We start from the raw sequence: 15,699 nt of genomic DNA, 5'->3' as shown, positions 1-15,699 counted from the left end.
CTCTGACTACCTCTGATGCACCATCACCATAAGTATTCCCCATTGTTCTAGTTAATTCATAAGTTGGTCTTGTCTGTTGAAACTTACTTATATGGTTTCCCCTTACCTCTTTACCAGGTTACTAATATGAATCAAGTATTTGCTCAGTTATTCATTCATTTGTTTACTCATTCAAGAAATGTTGAGAACCTCCCAAGAGAAAGGCATTGTGGGTGAAGAGTAAGATCAGGCTTCTCTATAAGGGATTTGATTTGGACAAATCAAATACAAACCGAGGAAATATTATTGATTGATTCAATAAATAATTTATTTTGCACCTATTGTTTACCAGGTATTATTAGTCTCCAGTTATGGACTTGTAGCAATGAATTAAACAAGCGGCTTCCATGCCCTTGTGGAGTTTATATATATTCTAGTGGGGGAGCAGACAGTAAGCAAATAGATATGTAACATGTCATAAGTATTTGAAGTAAAAAGCATAGGAAGAGATGGGTGATGGCTCTAGAACATAAATCATACCACAAAGTAGAGTTAAGGCAGCTGGTCTTTTGTACCCATTTACGAATGAGTTATTGGTGGCTTTAGTCAGCCTACAGCAATTCTCTGGGGAAGGTGGAGCAGGTGTGAACCATTAACACCTCGGGGATGCATGTATCGTTCTGTAGTGGGGATCTGGGTGGGACAGCATAGTGTCTACTAAAGCAGTATATCTTCATCCTCCTCCCCATAAATTTTTGTTTTGTTCTTTGTTTTAATTTTTGAAACTTTTTAAAAATTGAATTTATTGGGGTGCAGATTCCAAGTGTACCCCACTCAATAAAACATCATCTGCACACTGCATTGTGTGTCTATCACCCCCAGCAAAGTCTCTTTCCTTCCCCATTTTCACTCCTTTGGCAATCTCCACCCCACTTCATCCCCTTTTCCCTCTGGCTACCACTAAACTTGTTTGTGTCTAGATATGTGGTTATAAATGAAAGAATGTGACCCATTATCACCAGTTTCAGTTACTGGAGGTCTTAGCTAGTACAAAATGGTTAACATGAAATAAAGAGTATAAAGAAATAAAAATGCCACTTTCATAGACAGTATGATTATTTATTTAGAAAACCTAAAATATATAATTTAGAAACTATTAGAATTAAGTGAATTTAGCAAGATCACAAGATACAATGTAAAACATACATAAGGTAAACCCTAAAATTAAACTTAGCCTTTTTATCAGTGAAGATAAATATGGTGATGAATCCTAAAAAATATTTCAAGCACTTATGAAGTATTGTTTTGGTTAGGACATATTAGCATGTTTAATTTATGATTGGAATGATTCAGTGGAGAGAAAAAAAATTGTGTGAGAAAGAAAAGGAAGATGATTTTTGAATAAAAGTCCTTGAGAACATGAGAGAGCACAATTGGAAGGATTTTTCTCTGATAGGAATGGGGCATAAAGTGAAAAGGCACTGATTTATATATGTCAGTCGGCCCTGGCTGGTTGGCTCAGCAGCTCAGCAGCTCAGCAGTAGAGCATCGACCTGGTGTAAGGAAGTCCCGGGTTTCATTCCTGGCCAGGGCATACAGGAGAAGTGCCCACCTGCTTCTCCACCCTTCCCCCTCTCCTTCCTCTCTCTCTCTCTCTCATCCCCTCCTGCAGCCAAGGCTCCATTGGAGCAAAGTTGGCCTGGGTGCTGAGGATGGCTCCATGGCTTCTGCCTCAGGTGCTATAATGGCTCTGGCTGCAATGGAGCAATGCCCAGATAGGCAGAGCATTGCCCTCTGGTGGGCATGCTGGATGGATCCCGGTTGGGCAGGAGTCTGTCTGACTTGCCTCCCTGCTTCTAACTTCGGAAAAATACAATATATATATATATATATATATATATATATATATATATATATATATATATATATATATATATATTTATTCAGTAGTTTTGTGAGGTGGGATTTTGGCTTGACCAAATGGATGATATGCAGCAGCTATAAATTTTAAGATTCTTAAACTTTGCATGTTGTGTTGGGCAGGTGGGAAAATTTTCCAAGAAATAGAGTCAAATGAAAAAGTAGAATATATTTATAGCTGCCTAATTCTTTTATTCTGTTTCTGTGTACCCTCAGTGATATCTACCCTTATTTCTTAGGGCACTCAAAGTATTATAAGGAAATATTTAAATGTTTAATTAAACTAATTAAATGTTTTTGTTATATAGTTAAAATTTCTGTAGTATATTTTTAAACATAGTTAATTCCTTCTAGTGCATTTAAAATTAATTCTGAATTTTGATAGGAAATTAAGTTCTTTTAAAATGTATTTTCCCACATTTTCTTTTACAGTTTTGTGAGTACCAGAATAGCACAACCATGTTTCGGAATAGTCTCAAGATGCTTCTTACTGGAGGGAAATCAAGTCGTAAAAACAGATCAAGTGGTAAGTGGCTATACCACATATATTCTGTGTAATATTATAGAAAAGATAATTCTTTTAGGGATCTGAATTAATGCTACAACATTTTATGCATTTGTTTATTAAATGGTTAATTTAGGGAAAAAAAAAGGTTTACATTCCTAATGGCTGTAATACTCTTTATTGAGAGGTAAGAACATTTGAATACTTATCAGGAACAGTCAGATAAAGGAAAAGTATGAAGAAAAATATTTATTTCTAATAGATACTTCTGTGCATTACTTATTAAAAACCTTCTGGGTCTAAATTCATTTTTTTGACTTGTGAAATGATTTTGGTTCTAGGCTCTCTCTGGGAAATGAGACTGTAAAAGTAGGAACAGCACTTAAAAGGTTGTACAGAAAGGTTGTAAACTTTTTTTTTTTTTTGTATTTTTCTGAAGTTGGAAACGGGGAGAGACAGTCAGACAGACTCCCGCATGCGCCCGACTGGGATCCACCCGGCACGCCCACCAGGGGCGACACTCTGCCTACCAGGGGGCGATGCTCTGCCCCTCTGGGGCGCGACCAGAGCACTCCAGCGCGTGGGGCAGAGGCCAAGGAGCCATCCCCAGCGCCCGGGCCATCTTTGCTCCATTGGAGCCTCAGCTGCGGGAGGGGAAGAGAGAGACAGAGAGAAAGGAGGGGAGAGGGTGGAGAAGCAAATGGGTGCCTCTCCCATGTGCCCTGGCTGGGAATCGAACCCGGTCCCCCGCACGCCAGGTCGACGCTCTACCGCTGAGCCAACCGGCCAGGGCCTGTAAACTTTTTTTTCTTTTAATAATAAGGAGGTCTTTCTTTAACTTTTATGGTAAAAATAAACCTAAAATGTGCATACACTTTTTTGGGGAACAAATATTGAAGAAAAGTGTGCTACATGTTTGTCTTTTGTTAATAGGTTTAAATATTTATTAGTCTTTTAATATTTTTAATTTCCTAATGTTTTTGCATTTTACAAATTTGTAATATACTATTATTCACTTCAAAATATGTAACTCCTCTTGTGATTTCTTGACCCATAGATATTTAAAGTATAATTGTTCATTTCTGAACAGTTGATGATTTTCTGGTTTACTTATTAATTTAGCTTAATTATACTGTTAACAGAGAACCTATCCTATATTATTTTATTTATTTATTTATTTTTTTGTATTTTTCTGAAGTTGGAAACGGGGAGAGACAGTCAGACAGACTCCCGCATGCGCCCGACCGGGATCCACCCGGCACGCCCACAGGGGGCGATGCTCTGCCCCTCCGGGGCGTCGCTCTGCCGCGACCAGAGCCACTCTAGCGCCTGGGGCAGAGGCCAAGGAGCCATCCCCAGCGCGCGGGCCATCCTTGCTCCAGTGGAGCCTCGGCTGCGGGAGGGGAAGAGAGAGCCAGAGAGGAAGGGGGGGTGGAGAAGCAAATGGGTGCCTCTCCTATGTGCCCTGGCCGGGAATCGAACCCGGGTCCCCTGCACGCCAGGCTGATGCTCTACCGCTGAGCCAACTGGCCAGGGCCTTCTGTATTTTTCTGAAGCCGGAAACAGGGAGAGACAGTCAGACAGACTCCCGCATGCGCCTGACCGGGATCCACCCAGCATGCCCACCAGGGGGCGACGCTCTGCCCCTCCGGGGCGTCGCTTCATTGCGACCAGAGCCACCCCAGCACCTGGGGCAGAGGCCGAGGAGCCATCCCAGCACCCGGGCCATCTTTGCTCCAGTGGAGCCTCAGCTGCAGGAGAGGAAGAGAGAGACAGAGAGGAAGGAGAGGGGGAGGGGTGGAGAAGCAGATGGGCGCTTCTCCTGTGTGCCCTGGCCGGGAATCGAACCCGGGACCCCCGCACGCCAGGCTGATGCTCTACCACTGAGCCAACCGGCCAGGGCTTATTTTATTCTTTTGATATTTTTTGAGATTTGCCTTACAGCTCAGTATATGATCAATTTTGGTGAATGTGGATGCACCTGAGAATAATGTGGGTTCTGCAATTTCAGGGGGCAGTTGTGGTCAATTTGGTTAATATTTTATATTGTCACTTATATTCTCACTTAATTAAAAAGAATTACTGAGAGGGTATGATTGAAGCTCATACTGGAGCCTGACCAGGCGGTGGTGCAGTGGATAGAGTATTGGATTGGGACGTGGAGTACCCAGGTTTGAGACCCTGAGGTCGCCAGCTTGAGCATGGGCTCATCTGGATTTAACAAGGCTCACCAGCTTGACCCTAAGGTCGCTGACTTGAGCAAGGGGTCACGTGGTCTGCTGTAGTCCCCTGGTCAAGGCACATATTAGAAAGTAATCAATGAACAACTAAGGTGCTGCAATGAAGAATTGATGCTTCTCATCTTTCTCCTTTCCTGTCTGTCCCTATCTGTTCTTTTCTCTTGACTCTCTCTGACTTGGTCACACACAAAAAAAGAAAACCATATTAAAGCTCATACTATGATTGTGGAACTGTTTTTCCTCACTCTTGACAGTTATTGCTTTATGTATGTAGAAGTTATCTTTTATTAGATCCATTGAAATGTAAAATTACTATATTTTCCTGTTGAATTGATGATTTTACCATAATGAAATAGCCCTCTTTATTTATAATATTGCCTTTTGTTTGAAAGTTGACTTTCCTAATATTAGAATACATATTGCAGCTTTATTTTGATTAGTGTTTGCAAGGTATTATTTGTTACATTCTTTTTTATGAAATGTTTTTATGTTATACTATTAATAGCATATAGTTCAGTTTTCTTTTGACATTCAGACAGATTTTTTTTTCAGAGTGATGTTGGTTTGTCTGTACTAATTCAACCAATGATATATTTGGTTTTAAGTATAACATATTATTATGTGCTTTCTACTTGTCCTGCCTATTCTATGCTCTTTTTCCTCTCTCCTTTCATGCTTTATTTAGGGTTAATTAAAACATCTTTTATTATTCTCTATCTCCCCCTATTGACTTGGAAATTACATGCTATTATTCTTTCAATAGTTACCTTAAAGATTTAAACATCTGTCAGTTTGATATCAGTTGTTACCTTTACCCTCTTCTTGGACAATGAAAGAAACTTACATTCTTCTCACCTATATGTATTTTAAACTCTAGAAGACATTATTATTGTTGTTTTATGTAGTCACTATTATTTAGATTTACCCACATATTGACCTTTTCATTGATTTTCATTTATTCCTGCATCTCTCATTTTCTAGATTGAATAACCTTTCTTTTTGTCTGGAGAATATCCTTTGTAATTTCCATTGCGAGTTTCTTGTGACAAGTTTAATTTTGTCTATCTGGAATTCGGCCCTGATGGGCCCAGAGGGCAAGTATGCGACAGAACTGTATTGAGATAATAAACAGAATAAATGTTATATCCAGAGGAAACAATGGATACATGCGTAATCAATATAATATGATACACTGAATTTGACATTATTTTGGAGCCAGGACTGTTTTTGTGGAACTAAACCCAAAGGCCTGGCCCTGGAGTCAGAGAGGAGAAAGACAATTCAGAGGAAGTCTTTGCAACTGCCTCTTGCTGAAAAGGGAGCCAGCAGCCCACAGAGGGTTACAAACAACAGCTGATGCCCACCCAAGAAGACCTAGAAATAACACAACTGAAAATTTGAGGCAGACAATACCAACTCTAGACTTAGCTAGCTTCACAAACAACACACCCAAATGAGGAGTGTATACATAGACAAAGTGGGAAGACAGAGAAATGCAATCAACAAGAGAAATCCCCAGAAAAAGAACTGAGTGAGATGGAAATAACTGAACTACTGAATGTAGAGTTTAAAATAATGATTATTAGAATGCTCAAAGATCTTAGAGCAAGAATGGATGGACACAATGAGCACCTAAATAGATAACAAGCATCAAAAAGGACATTGAAATAATAAAGAAGAACCAGTCAGAAATGACAAATACAATACCAGAAATAAAGACTACACTAGAAGGAGTTAAAAGGAGGCTGGATGAAGCAGAGCATCGAATCAGCGATTTAGAAGACAAGATAAACAAAAGCATGTAAGCCGAGCAGCAAAAAGATAAGAGGCTCAAAAAGTCTGAGGAAACTCTTAAGAGAGCTCTGTGACAACATAAAGAGAAACAACATCTGAATCATAGGGGTTCCTGAAGAAGAAGAGAAAGAACAAGGGATAGAGAGCCTGTTTGAAGAAATTATAGTTGAAAACTTCCCTAAATTGATGCAGGAAAAAGTCACACAAGTTTAAGAAGCACAGAGAATTCCATTAAAGAGAAACCCAAAGAAACCTACACCAAGACACTTCATAATTAAAATACCAAAGTTAAGAGATAAAGAAGAAATACTAAAAGCTGCAAGAGAAAAAAAGTCAATCACCTACAAAGGAGCCCCCATAAGGATGACATCCGACTTCTCAACAGAAACACTTGAGGCCAGAAGGGAATGGCAAGAAATATTCGAAGTAATGCAGAACAAGAGCCTACAACCAAAACTTCTTTATCCAATAAGGTTATCATTTAAATTTGAAGGAGAAATAAAAAGCTTCCCAGACAAAAAAACAAAAAAACAAAAACAAACTGAAGGAATTCATTACAAACAAACCAATGCTGCAAGAAATGTTAAGGGGCCTGTTGTAAACAGAACAAAGGAGGAAAAAATCTAGTAAAAGAGGAATGTAGATTTAAAAATTAAAATGGCAATAAACAACTACATATCAATAATAACCTTAAACGTAAATGTTTTAAATTATTTAATCAAAAGACCTAGGGTAGCTGCGTGGATAAGAAAACAGGACCCATATCTATGCTGTCTACAAGAGACACACCTCAAAACAAAAGATACACATAGAATGAAAGTAAAAGTTTGGAAAAAAATATTTCATGCAAATGGAAATGAAAAAAAAAGCTGGGGTAGCAATACTTGTATCTGACAAAATAGACTTTAAAACAAAGGCTATATAGTAAGGGATAAAGAAGGTCACTATATAATGATAAAGGGAGCAATCTAATAGGAAGATATAACCATTATAAATATCTATGCACCTAATATAGGAGCACCTAAATATATAAAGCAGACTTTGATGGACATAAAGGGCGAGATCAACAGCAATACTATAATAGTAGGGGATTTCAATACCCCACTTACATCATGAGATAGGTCCTCAAGAAAGAAAATTAACAAAGAAACAGCAGACTTAAAGGACACAGTAGATCAACTGGATTTAATAGATATCTTCAGAACCTTTCACCCTAAAGCAGAATATACATTCTTTTCAAGTGCTCATGGTACATTCTTTAGGCTAGACCACATGTTAGGGCATGAAAGGGGTCTCAACAAATTTAAGAAGATTGAAATCATATCAAGCATTTTCTGTGATCACAATTTTGTCTATCTGAAAATGCCTTTATATTTTGCTAAATATTTTTGTTGGGAGTAGAATTCTAGGTTGGCAGTTACTTTCTTTCAAATATCATTTCTTGTCTTCTGGCTTCTTGAATTATTTCTGTTGTGAAGTTAGCTGTCAGCATAATTGCTGCTTCTTTAAAGGCAATCTGTTTCTCTTTGTTTTTAGTTTTCTAGATTTACATTGAGTGCCTAGGAACAGATTTCTTTTTTATCTTTTTTTTTCTTTATGTTTATAGGGTTTCTTGAATCTGTGGCTTATGTCCTTCACAGTTTTAGAAAGCTGTTACCCATTATTTCTTCAAATTTTAAATTTAATAAATTTTCTCTTTTTTTTCTTTCTAGGACTTCATTTATACATTTGATAGACCACATGCATATCATCTGTATCTCGTTATTTTCTTTCTATCCCTTTGTTTTATGCTGGGTATTTTATTTTACTGTATCTTACAGTTCATTAATTTACTCTTCACTGGTATATAATCTACTTTTAACCATACTAGTTCTTATTTTAAGTTTTTATATATTTTAGTGTTTATATTTTATATATTTTCTATAATTTCCAATTGTTTTTTTAATGTTTTTAAATTTAGAAATAATTTAAAGCTTACTGAAAGATTGCAATAATAGTACAAAGAACTCTGCAAATTCACAAATTATTTACTTTTCACTGCATTTACTTTATCATTCTCTTTATATGCATACACACACTCTGTCTTCCTCTCTTCCCTGCTTCCTCTGTTGCTCACTCACTCTTTTTTTTTTTAATGAGAGTGAGAGAGAAGATGAGGGACAGATAGGGACAAACAGACAGGAATGGAGAGAGAGAGAGAGAGAGATGAGAAGCATCAATTCTTGGTTGTGGCACCTTAGTTGTTCATTGATTACATTTTCATATGTGCCTTGACCAGAGGTGAGTGGTTGGGGGGGCTTCAAGTGAGCCAGTGACCACCTGCTCAAGCCAGCATCCTTTGGGTTCAAGCCAGTGACCATGGGGTTAAGTGAATGGTCTCATGCTCAAGCCAATGTCCCCAGAGTCTCAAACCTGGGTCCTTAGCATCCCAGTTCGACGCTCTATCCACTGCACCACCGCCTGGTTAGGCATTGCTCACTCACTTTTAAAAAATATTACTTGAGAGTAAGTTAAATATATCATGCCCTTTTAATTTATTTTTTAATTTAGAAAATTAAATTTAACAAGGTGACATTGATCAATAAGAGTACATAGGTTACAGGGAAATGTTTTTACAGCATTTGAAATGTTCATTATGTTGTATACCCATCACCCAAAGTCAAATCATTTTCTGTCACCATATATTTGTTCTTCTTTACTCCTCCTCACCCCTCTCCCTATGTCTGTGAGTCTCAGTTTTATATACCACCTGTGTGTGAAATCATACAGTTCTTAGCTTTTTCTGATATACCTATTTCACTCAGTATAATGTTCTCAAGGTTCATCCATGTTGTTGTAAATGGCAATATGTCATTATTTCTTATAGCTGAGAAGTATTCTGTGGTATATATGTTCTACATCTTTTTTATCCAATCCTCTATCAAGGGACACTGGTTTTTTCATGTCCTGGCCACTGTGACTAATGCTGTGATGAACATGGAGGTGCATGTCATGCCCTTTCAATCCTGAAATTTTCAGTGTGTATTTCTTAAGGACAAAGAAATTCTTGGCCCTGGCTGGTTGGCTCAGTGGTAGAGCGTCGGCCTGGCGTGCAGAAGTCCCGGGTTCGATTACTCGCCAGGGCACCCAGGAGAAGCGCCCATTTGCTTTTCCACCCCTCCCCCTCTCCTTCCTCTCTGTCTCTCTCTTCCCCTCCCGCAGCGAGGCTCCATTGGAGCAAAGAGGGCCCGGGCGCTGGGGATGGCTCCTTGGCCTCTGCCCCAGGCGTTAGAGTGGCTCTGGTCACAACAGAGCGATGCCCCAGAGGGGCAGAGCATCGTCCCCTGGTGGGCAGAGCATCGCCCCCTGGTGGGCATGCCGAGTGGATCCCGGTTGGGCGCATGCGGGAGTCTGTCTGACTGTCTCTCCCCGTTTCCAGCTTCAGGGAAAAAAAAAAAAAAAAGAAAAATTCTTTCACAAAACCACAGAACAGTTATCAACCTCAGGCAATTAAGCATTGTTACAGTATTTTTATCCAATATACCATCTATTTTCCAAATTTTGTCAGTAATTTTTTTTTTTAAATAAATTTTTATTAATGGTAATGGGATGACATTAATAAATCAGGGTACATATATTCAAAGAAAACATGTCTAGGTTATTTTGTCATTAAATTATGTTGCGTACCCCTCGCCCAAAGTCAGATTGTCCTCCGCCACCCTCTATCTAGTTCTCTGTGCCCCTCCCCCTCCCCCTAACTCTCTCCCTCCCTCCCTCCCATGTCCTCCCTCCCCCCACCCCTGGTAACCACCACACTCTTGTCCATGTCTCTTAGTCTCATTTTTATGTTCCACCAATGTATGGAATCATGTAGTTCTTGTTTTTTTCTGATTTACTTATTTCACTCCTTATAATGTTATCAAGATCCCACCATTTTGCTGTAAATGATCCGATGTCATCATTTCTTATGGCTGAGTAGTATTCCATAGTGTATATGTGCCACATCTTCTTTATCCAGTCTTCTATTGAAGGGCTTTTTGGTTGTTTCCATGTCTTGGCCACTGTAATTTTAATGCAATGACATTGATAAATCAGGGTACATATGTTAAGAGAAAACATCTCCAGATTATTTTGACATTTGATTATGTTGCATACCCCTCACCCAAAGTCAAATTGTCTTCCGTCATCTTCTATCTGGTTTTCTTTGTGCCCCTCCCCTCCCCCACCCCCTCTCTTTCCTTCCTCGTCCCCTCCCCTTACCATCACATTCTTGTCCATGTCTCTGAGTCTTATTTTTATGTCCCATCTATGTATGGATTCATATAGTTCTTAGTTTTTTCTGATTTACTTATTTCACTCCATATAATGTTATCAAGGTCCATCCATGTTATTGTAAATGATCCAATGTCATCATTTCTTATGGCTGAGTAGTATTCCATAGTATATATTGATATGTATCAAAGCTTTTTGATCCACTCGTCCACTGATGAACACTTGGGCTATTTTCAGATCTTCGCTATTGTGAACAATGCTAATATAAACATGGGGGTGCATTTCTCCTTTTGGAACAGTTCTATGGTGTCTTAGGGTATATTCCTAAAAGTGGGATAGCTGGGTCAAAAGGCAGTTGGATTTTTAATTTTTTGAGGAATCTCCATACTGTTTTCCACAGTAGCTGCACCAGTCTGCATTCCCACCAGCAGTACAGGATGGTTCCCTTTTCTCTACATCCTCGCCAGCACTTATTCTGTGTTGTTTTGTTGATGAGCGCCATTCTGACTGGTGTGAGGTGATATCTCATTGTGGTTTTAATTTGCATTTCTCTAATGATTAGTGATGTTGAGCATTTTTTCATATGCCTATTGGCCATCTGTATGACCTCCTTGGAAAAGTGTCTATTCATTTCTTTTGCCAATTTTTTGATTGGATTGTTTGTCTTCCTGGTGTTGAGTTTTACAAGTTCTTTATAAATTTTGGTTATTAACCCCTTATCAGACATATTGTCAAATATGTTCTCCCATTATGTAGTTTGTCTTTTTATTCTCTTCTTATTGTCTTTAGTTGTGCAAAAGCTTTTTAGTTTGATATAGTCCCATTTGTTTATCCTGTCTTTTATTTCATTTGCCCATGGAGATAAATCAGCAAATATAAATATGTTGCTGCGAGAGATGTTAGAGAGCTTACTACATATGTTTTCTTCTAAGATGCTTGTGGTTTCACGGCTTACATTTAAGTCTTTTATCCATTTTGAGTTTATTTTTGTGATTGGTATAAGTTGGTGGTGTAGTTTCATTTTTTTGCAGGTAGCTGTCCAATTTTCCCAACACCATTTATTAAAGAGGCTGTCTTTACTCCATTGTATGCTGTTACCTCCTTTGTCAAATATCAGTTGTCCATAGAGCTGTGGGTTTATTTCTGGGTTTTCTGTTCTGTTCCATTGATCTATATGCCTATTCTTATGCCAGTACCAGCCTGTTTTGAGTACAATGGCCTTGTAGTATATATAACTTGATATCAGAAAGTGTGATACCTCCCACTTTATTCTTTTTTAAGATTGCTGAGGCTAGGCCCTGGCCGGTTGGCTCAGTGGTAGAGCATCGGCCTCGCATGCAGGGGTCCCAGGTTCGATTCCTGCCCAGGGCACACAGGAGAAGCGCCCATCTGCTTCTCCACCCCTCCCCCTCTCCTTCCTCTCTGTCTCTCTCTTCCCCTCCTGCAGCCGAGGCTCCATTGGAGCAAAAGATGGCCCGGGCACTGGGGATGGCTCCTTGGCCACTGCTCCAGGCGCTAGAGTGGCTCTGGTCGCAACGGGAGCAACGCCCCCTGGTGGGCATGCCGGGTGGATCCTGGTCGGGCGCATGCGGGAGTTTGTCTGACTGTCTCTCCCCGTTTCCAGCTTCAGAAAAATACAAAAAAAAAAAAGATTGCTGAGGCTATTTGTGATTTGTGTTCTCTTTTGGTTCCATATAAATTTTTGGAATATGTGATCTATATCTTTAAAGTATGTCATTGGTATTTTAATTGGTATTGCATTGAATTTATAAATTGCTTTGGGTAATATAGACATTTTAATGATGCTTATGCTTCCTAACCATGAGCACGGTATATGCTTCCACTTGTTTGTATCTTCCTTGATTTCTTTTATCAATGTTTTATAATTTTCCGAGTATAAGTCTTTAGTCTCCTTGGTTAAATTTACTCTTAAGTACTTTATTTTTTTGTTTGCAATGGTGAAAGGGATTGCTTCCTTAATTTTTCTTTTTGACAGTTCATTGTTGGTGTATAAAAATGCCTCTGATTTCTGAGTATTAATTTTATATCCTGCTACCTTGCTGAATTAATTTATCAGGTCCAGTAGTTTTTTGACTGAGACTTTAGGGTTTTCTATATACAATATCATATCATCTGCAAATAATGACAGTTTTACTTCTTTTTTTCCAACTTGAATGCCTTTTATTTCTTCTTGTCTGATTGCTGTGGCTAGGACTTCCAGGACTATGTTGAATAAGAGTGGTGAAAGGGGGCACCCCTGCCTTGTTCCTGATCTTAAGGGGATTGCTTTTAATTTTCGCCCATTGAGTATGATGTTGTCTGTGGGTTTGTCATAGATGGCCTTTATCATGTTGAGGTATGTTCCCTGTATTCCCACTTTGCTGAGAGTTTTGGTCATGAATGGGTGCTGGATTTTATCAAATGATTTTTCTGCATCTATTTTAATTATCATGTGGTTTTTGTCCTTCCTTTTGTTTATGTGATGAATCACATTGATTGATTTGTGAATATTGTACCAGCCTTGCCTCCCCAGAATTAATCCCACTTGATCATAATGTATGATTTTTTCCATATATTGTTGGATCCGGTTTGCTAATATTTTTTGAGGATTTCAGCATCTATATTCATCAGGGATATTGGCCTATAATTTTCTTTTTTTGTGTTGTCTTGCCTGGTATTGGAATCAGAATTATGCTTGCCTCATAAAAGGAGCTTGGAAGTCTTCCTTCCTCTTGAATTTTTTGAAATAGCTTGAGAAGGATAGGAGTTAGTTCTTCTTTGAATATTTGGTAGAATTCACTTGTGAAGCCAGTAATTTTTTTTATAGAAATTACTTCCTTTTGCCTGACCAAGCGGTGTGCAGTAGATAGAGCCTTGGACTGGGATGCGGAGGACCCAGGTTCGAGACTCTGAGATCACCAGCTTGAGCGTGGGCTCATCTGGTTTGAGCAGAGCTCACCAGCTTGGACTAAAGGTCGCTGGCATAAGCGAGGGCTTACTCGGTCTGCTGAAGGCCCACGGTCAAGGCACATATGAGAAAGCAATCAAGGAACAGCTAAGGCAGGCGTAGTCAACCTTTTAATACCTATCGCCCACTTTTGTATCTCTGTTAGTAGTAAAGTTTTCTAACCACCCACTGGTTCCACAGTAATGGTGATTTATAAAGTAGGGAAGTAACTTTACTTTATAAAATTTATAAAGCAGAGTTACAGCAAGTTAAAGCACATAATAATAATTACTTACCAAGTACTTTTTGTCAGATTTTTGCTAAGTTTGGTAGAATAAATCTTTATAAAACAACTTACTATAGTTAAATCTATCTTTTTATTTATACTTTGGTTGCTCCGCTACCACCCACCATGAAAGCTGGAATGCCCACTAGTGGGCGGTAGGGACCAGGTTTACTACCACTGAGCTAAGGTGTCGCAATGAAAACTGATGATTGATGCTTCTCATCTCTCTTCTTTCCTGTCTGTCTGTTCCTATCTATCCCTCTCTCTGACTCTTGCTCTGTCTCTGTAAAAAAAAAAATTACTTTTTTTCCAGCATCCAGTTCCGCATAAGTTATTGCATTACTTGTCATGTCTTGTTACTCTCAGCATTCCTAGACATTATTGAAGAAGAAGAGCTCTCTTTTTTAAAAAACTAGAGTGTTCTGGCTCTGGCCAGTTGGCTCAGTGGTAAAGCATCAGCCCGGCATGCGGATGTCTGGGGTTCGATACCCGGTGAGGATATACAGGGAAGCGAACATCTGTTTCTTTCCCCTCCCCCCTCTCTCTTCTATTTCTCTTTTCCCCTCCCACAGCCAAGGCTCCACTGGAGCAAGTTGGCTCGGGCCCTGAGGATGGCACCATGGCCTCACCTCAGGTGCTAAAATGGCCTGGTTGTAATGGAGCAAGGGTCCCAGATAGGCAGAATATCGCCCCCTAGTGGGTGTGCCGGGTAGATCCTGGTCAGGCTCATGTGGGATTCTGTGTCTCTGTCTCCTCACTTCTCACTTAAGAAAAATACAAAAATACAAAATAAAAAACTAGACTGTTTCTAATTTTTGGTTTGTTTGATTTTTTAAATGATTAGATTCAGGTTATAATCTGTGGTCTGAATGTTATGTAAATGTATGTTTTCTTGGGATGGTACAGCTGGAGGCATACAATGTCCATCTGTCACTCATTCCTGATTTTGATGATCGTATCAAGGTGCTATTTTTTTTAATAAGCTTTTCATTTTGGGTTAATTGTAGATTTACAGAGATGTTGCAAAGATATTATATAGAATTCCTATATACTCCTTACCCAATTTCTCCATTGTTACATTTTATATTTCTATGGTACATTTGTCAAAACTAAGAAACCAACAGTTGTAGAATACTGTTAGCTAAACTCCAGATTTTTATTTGGATTTCATTAACTTTTACATTAACATCCTCATTCTGTTACAGAATCCAATCCAGAGAACTATCTTGCATTTATTGTTTCTCCCCAAATATCAATTGATTTGGCAGAAGACAAATAATAATTGACCTCATCCCACTAGTCACTTTTTGATTGTGTGTATATGTGTTCTCTCTCTCTCTCTCTCTCTCTCTCTCTCATATATGTCAGAGATCCAGGCTGACTCCAAATTTGACATTTAAACAAATGATTCACCCAAAACTTGTTTTCCAGCTTAGGATCATGATTTCCTTAAACACCTTCAGTTCTTCTCTTTTGACTCCAGTACTAGCATCTTCTCTCATTTCACAATTACTTTGTAAAAGATAACTAGGAGAAAAAGTCAAGCCACGTTAAGATGCAGACACTGGATAATCTTTTTGACCTGAGTACCAGATTGTGACTCATTTCTACGTTCTATCCTTATTAGAGGTAGGCATCAAATTTGTGCTTTAGCAAAGTTACAAATTATTGTATTCTAGACTTTTGAGTACTGATTTAGTAGATATCATATTATTAAAGCCATACATGTCAAGGTCCTACTGTAGTATTAAAGCTAATTCCTAGTAGGTATTTAATT

The 15,699-nt window shown here is 38.8% G+C and overlaps 1 protein-coding gene and 1 non-coding gene across 7 annotated transcripts in view; both read left to right on the top strand.

The window, feature by feature from the left end:
* Positions 1 to 15,699, top strand: part of TANC2 (tetratricopeptide repeat, ankyrin repeat and coiled-coil containing 2) — a 398,932-nt gene that overhangs the window by 46,091 nt on the left and 337,142 nt on the right. For all 6 annotated transcript variants that reach the window (XM_066262672.1, XM_066262671.1, XM_066262670.1 and 3 more), the window contains exon 2: positions 2,332 to 2,425. In XM_066262672.1, the coding sequence (XP_066118769.1) occupies positions 2,359 to 2,425 (67 nt within the window). In that variant the 5' untranslated portion in view covers positions 2,332 to 2,358. The remainder of the gene's footprint in view (positions 1 to 2,331; positions 2,426 to 15,699) is intronic.
* On the top strand, positions 11,985 to 12,060 carry TRNAA-CGC (transfer RNA alanine (anticodon CGC)). Its single transcript has one exon. It is a non-coding gene; the product is annotated as a tRNA-Ala (tRNA).

This window comes from Saccopteryx bilineata, chromosome 2 (genome assembly GCF_036850765.1).
Source record: "Saccopteryx bilineata isolate mSacBil1 chromosome 2, mSacBil1_pri_phased_curated, whole genome shotgun sequence".
NCBI lineage: Eukaryota > Metazoa > Chordata > Mammalia > Chiroptera > Emballonuridae > Saccopteryx > Saccopteryx bilineata.
The sequence above is the reverse complement of the archived record's forward strand: the minus strand, read 5'-3'. Positions and strand labels throughout refer to the sequence as shown.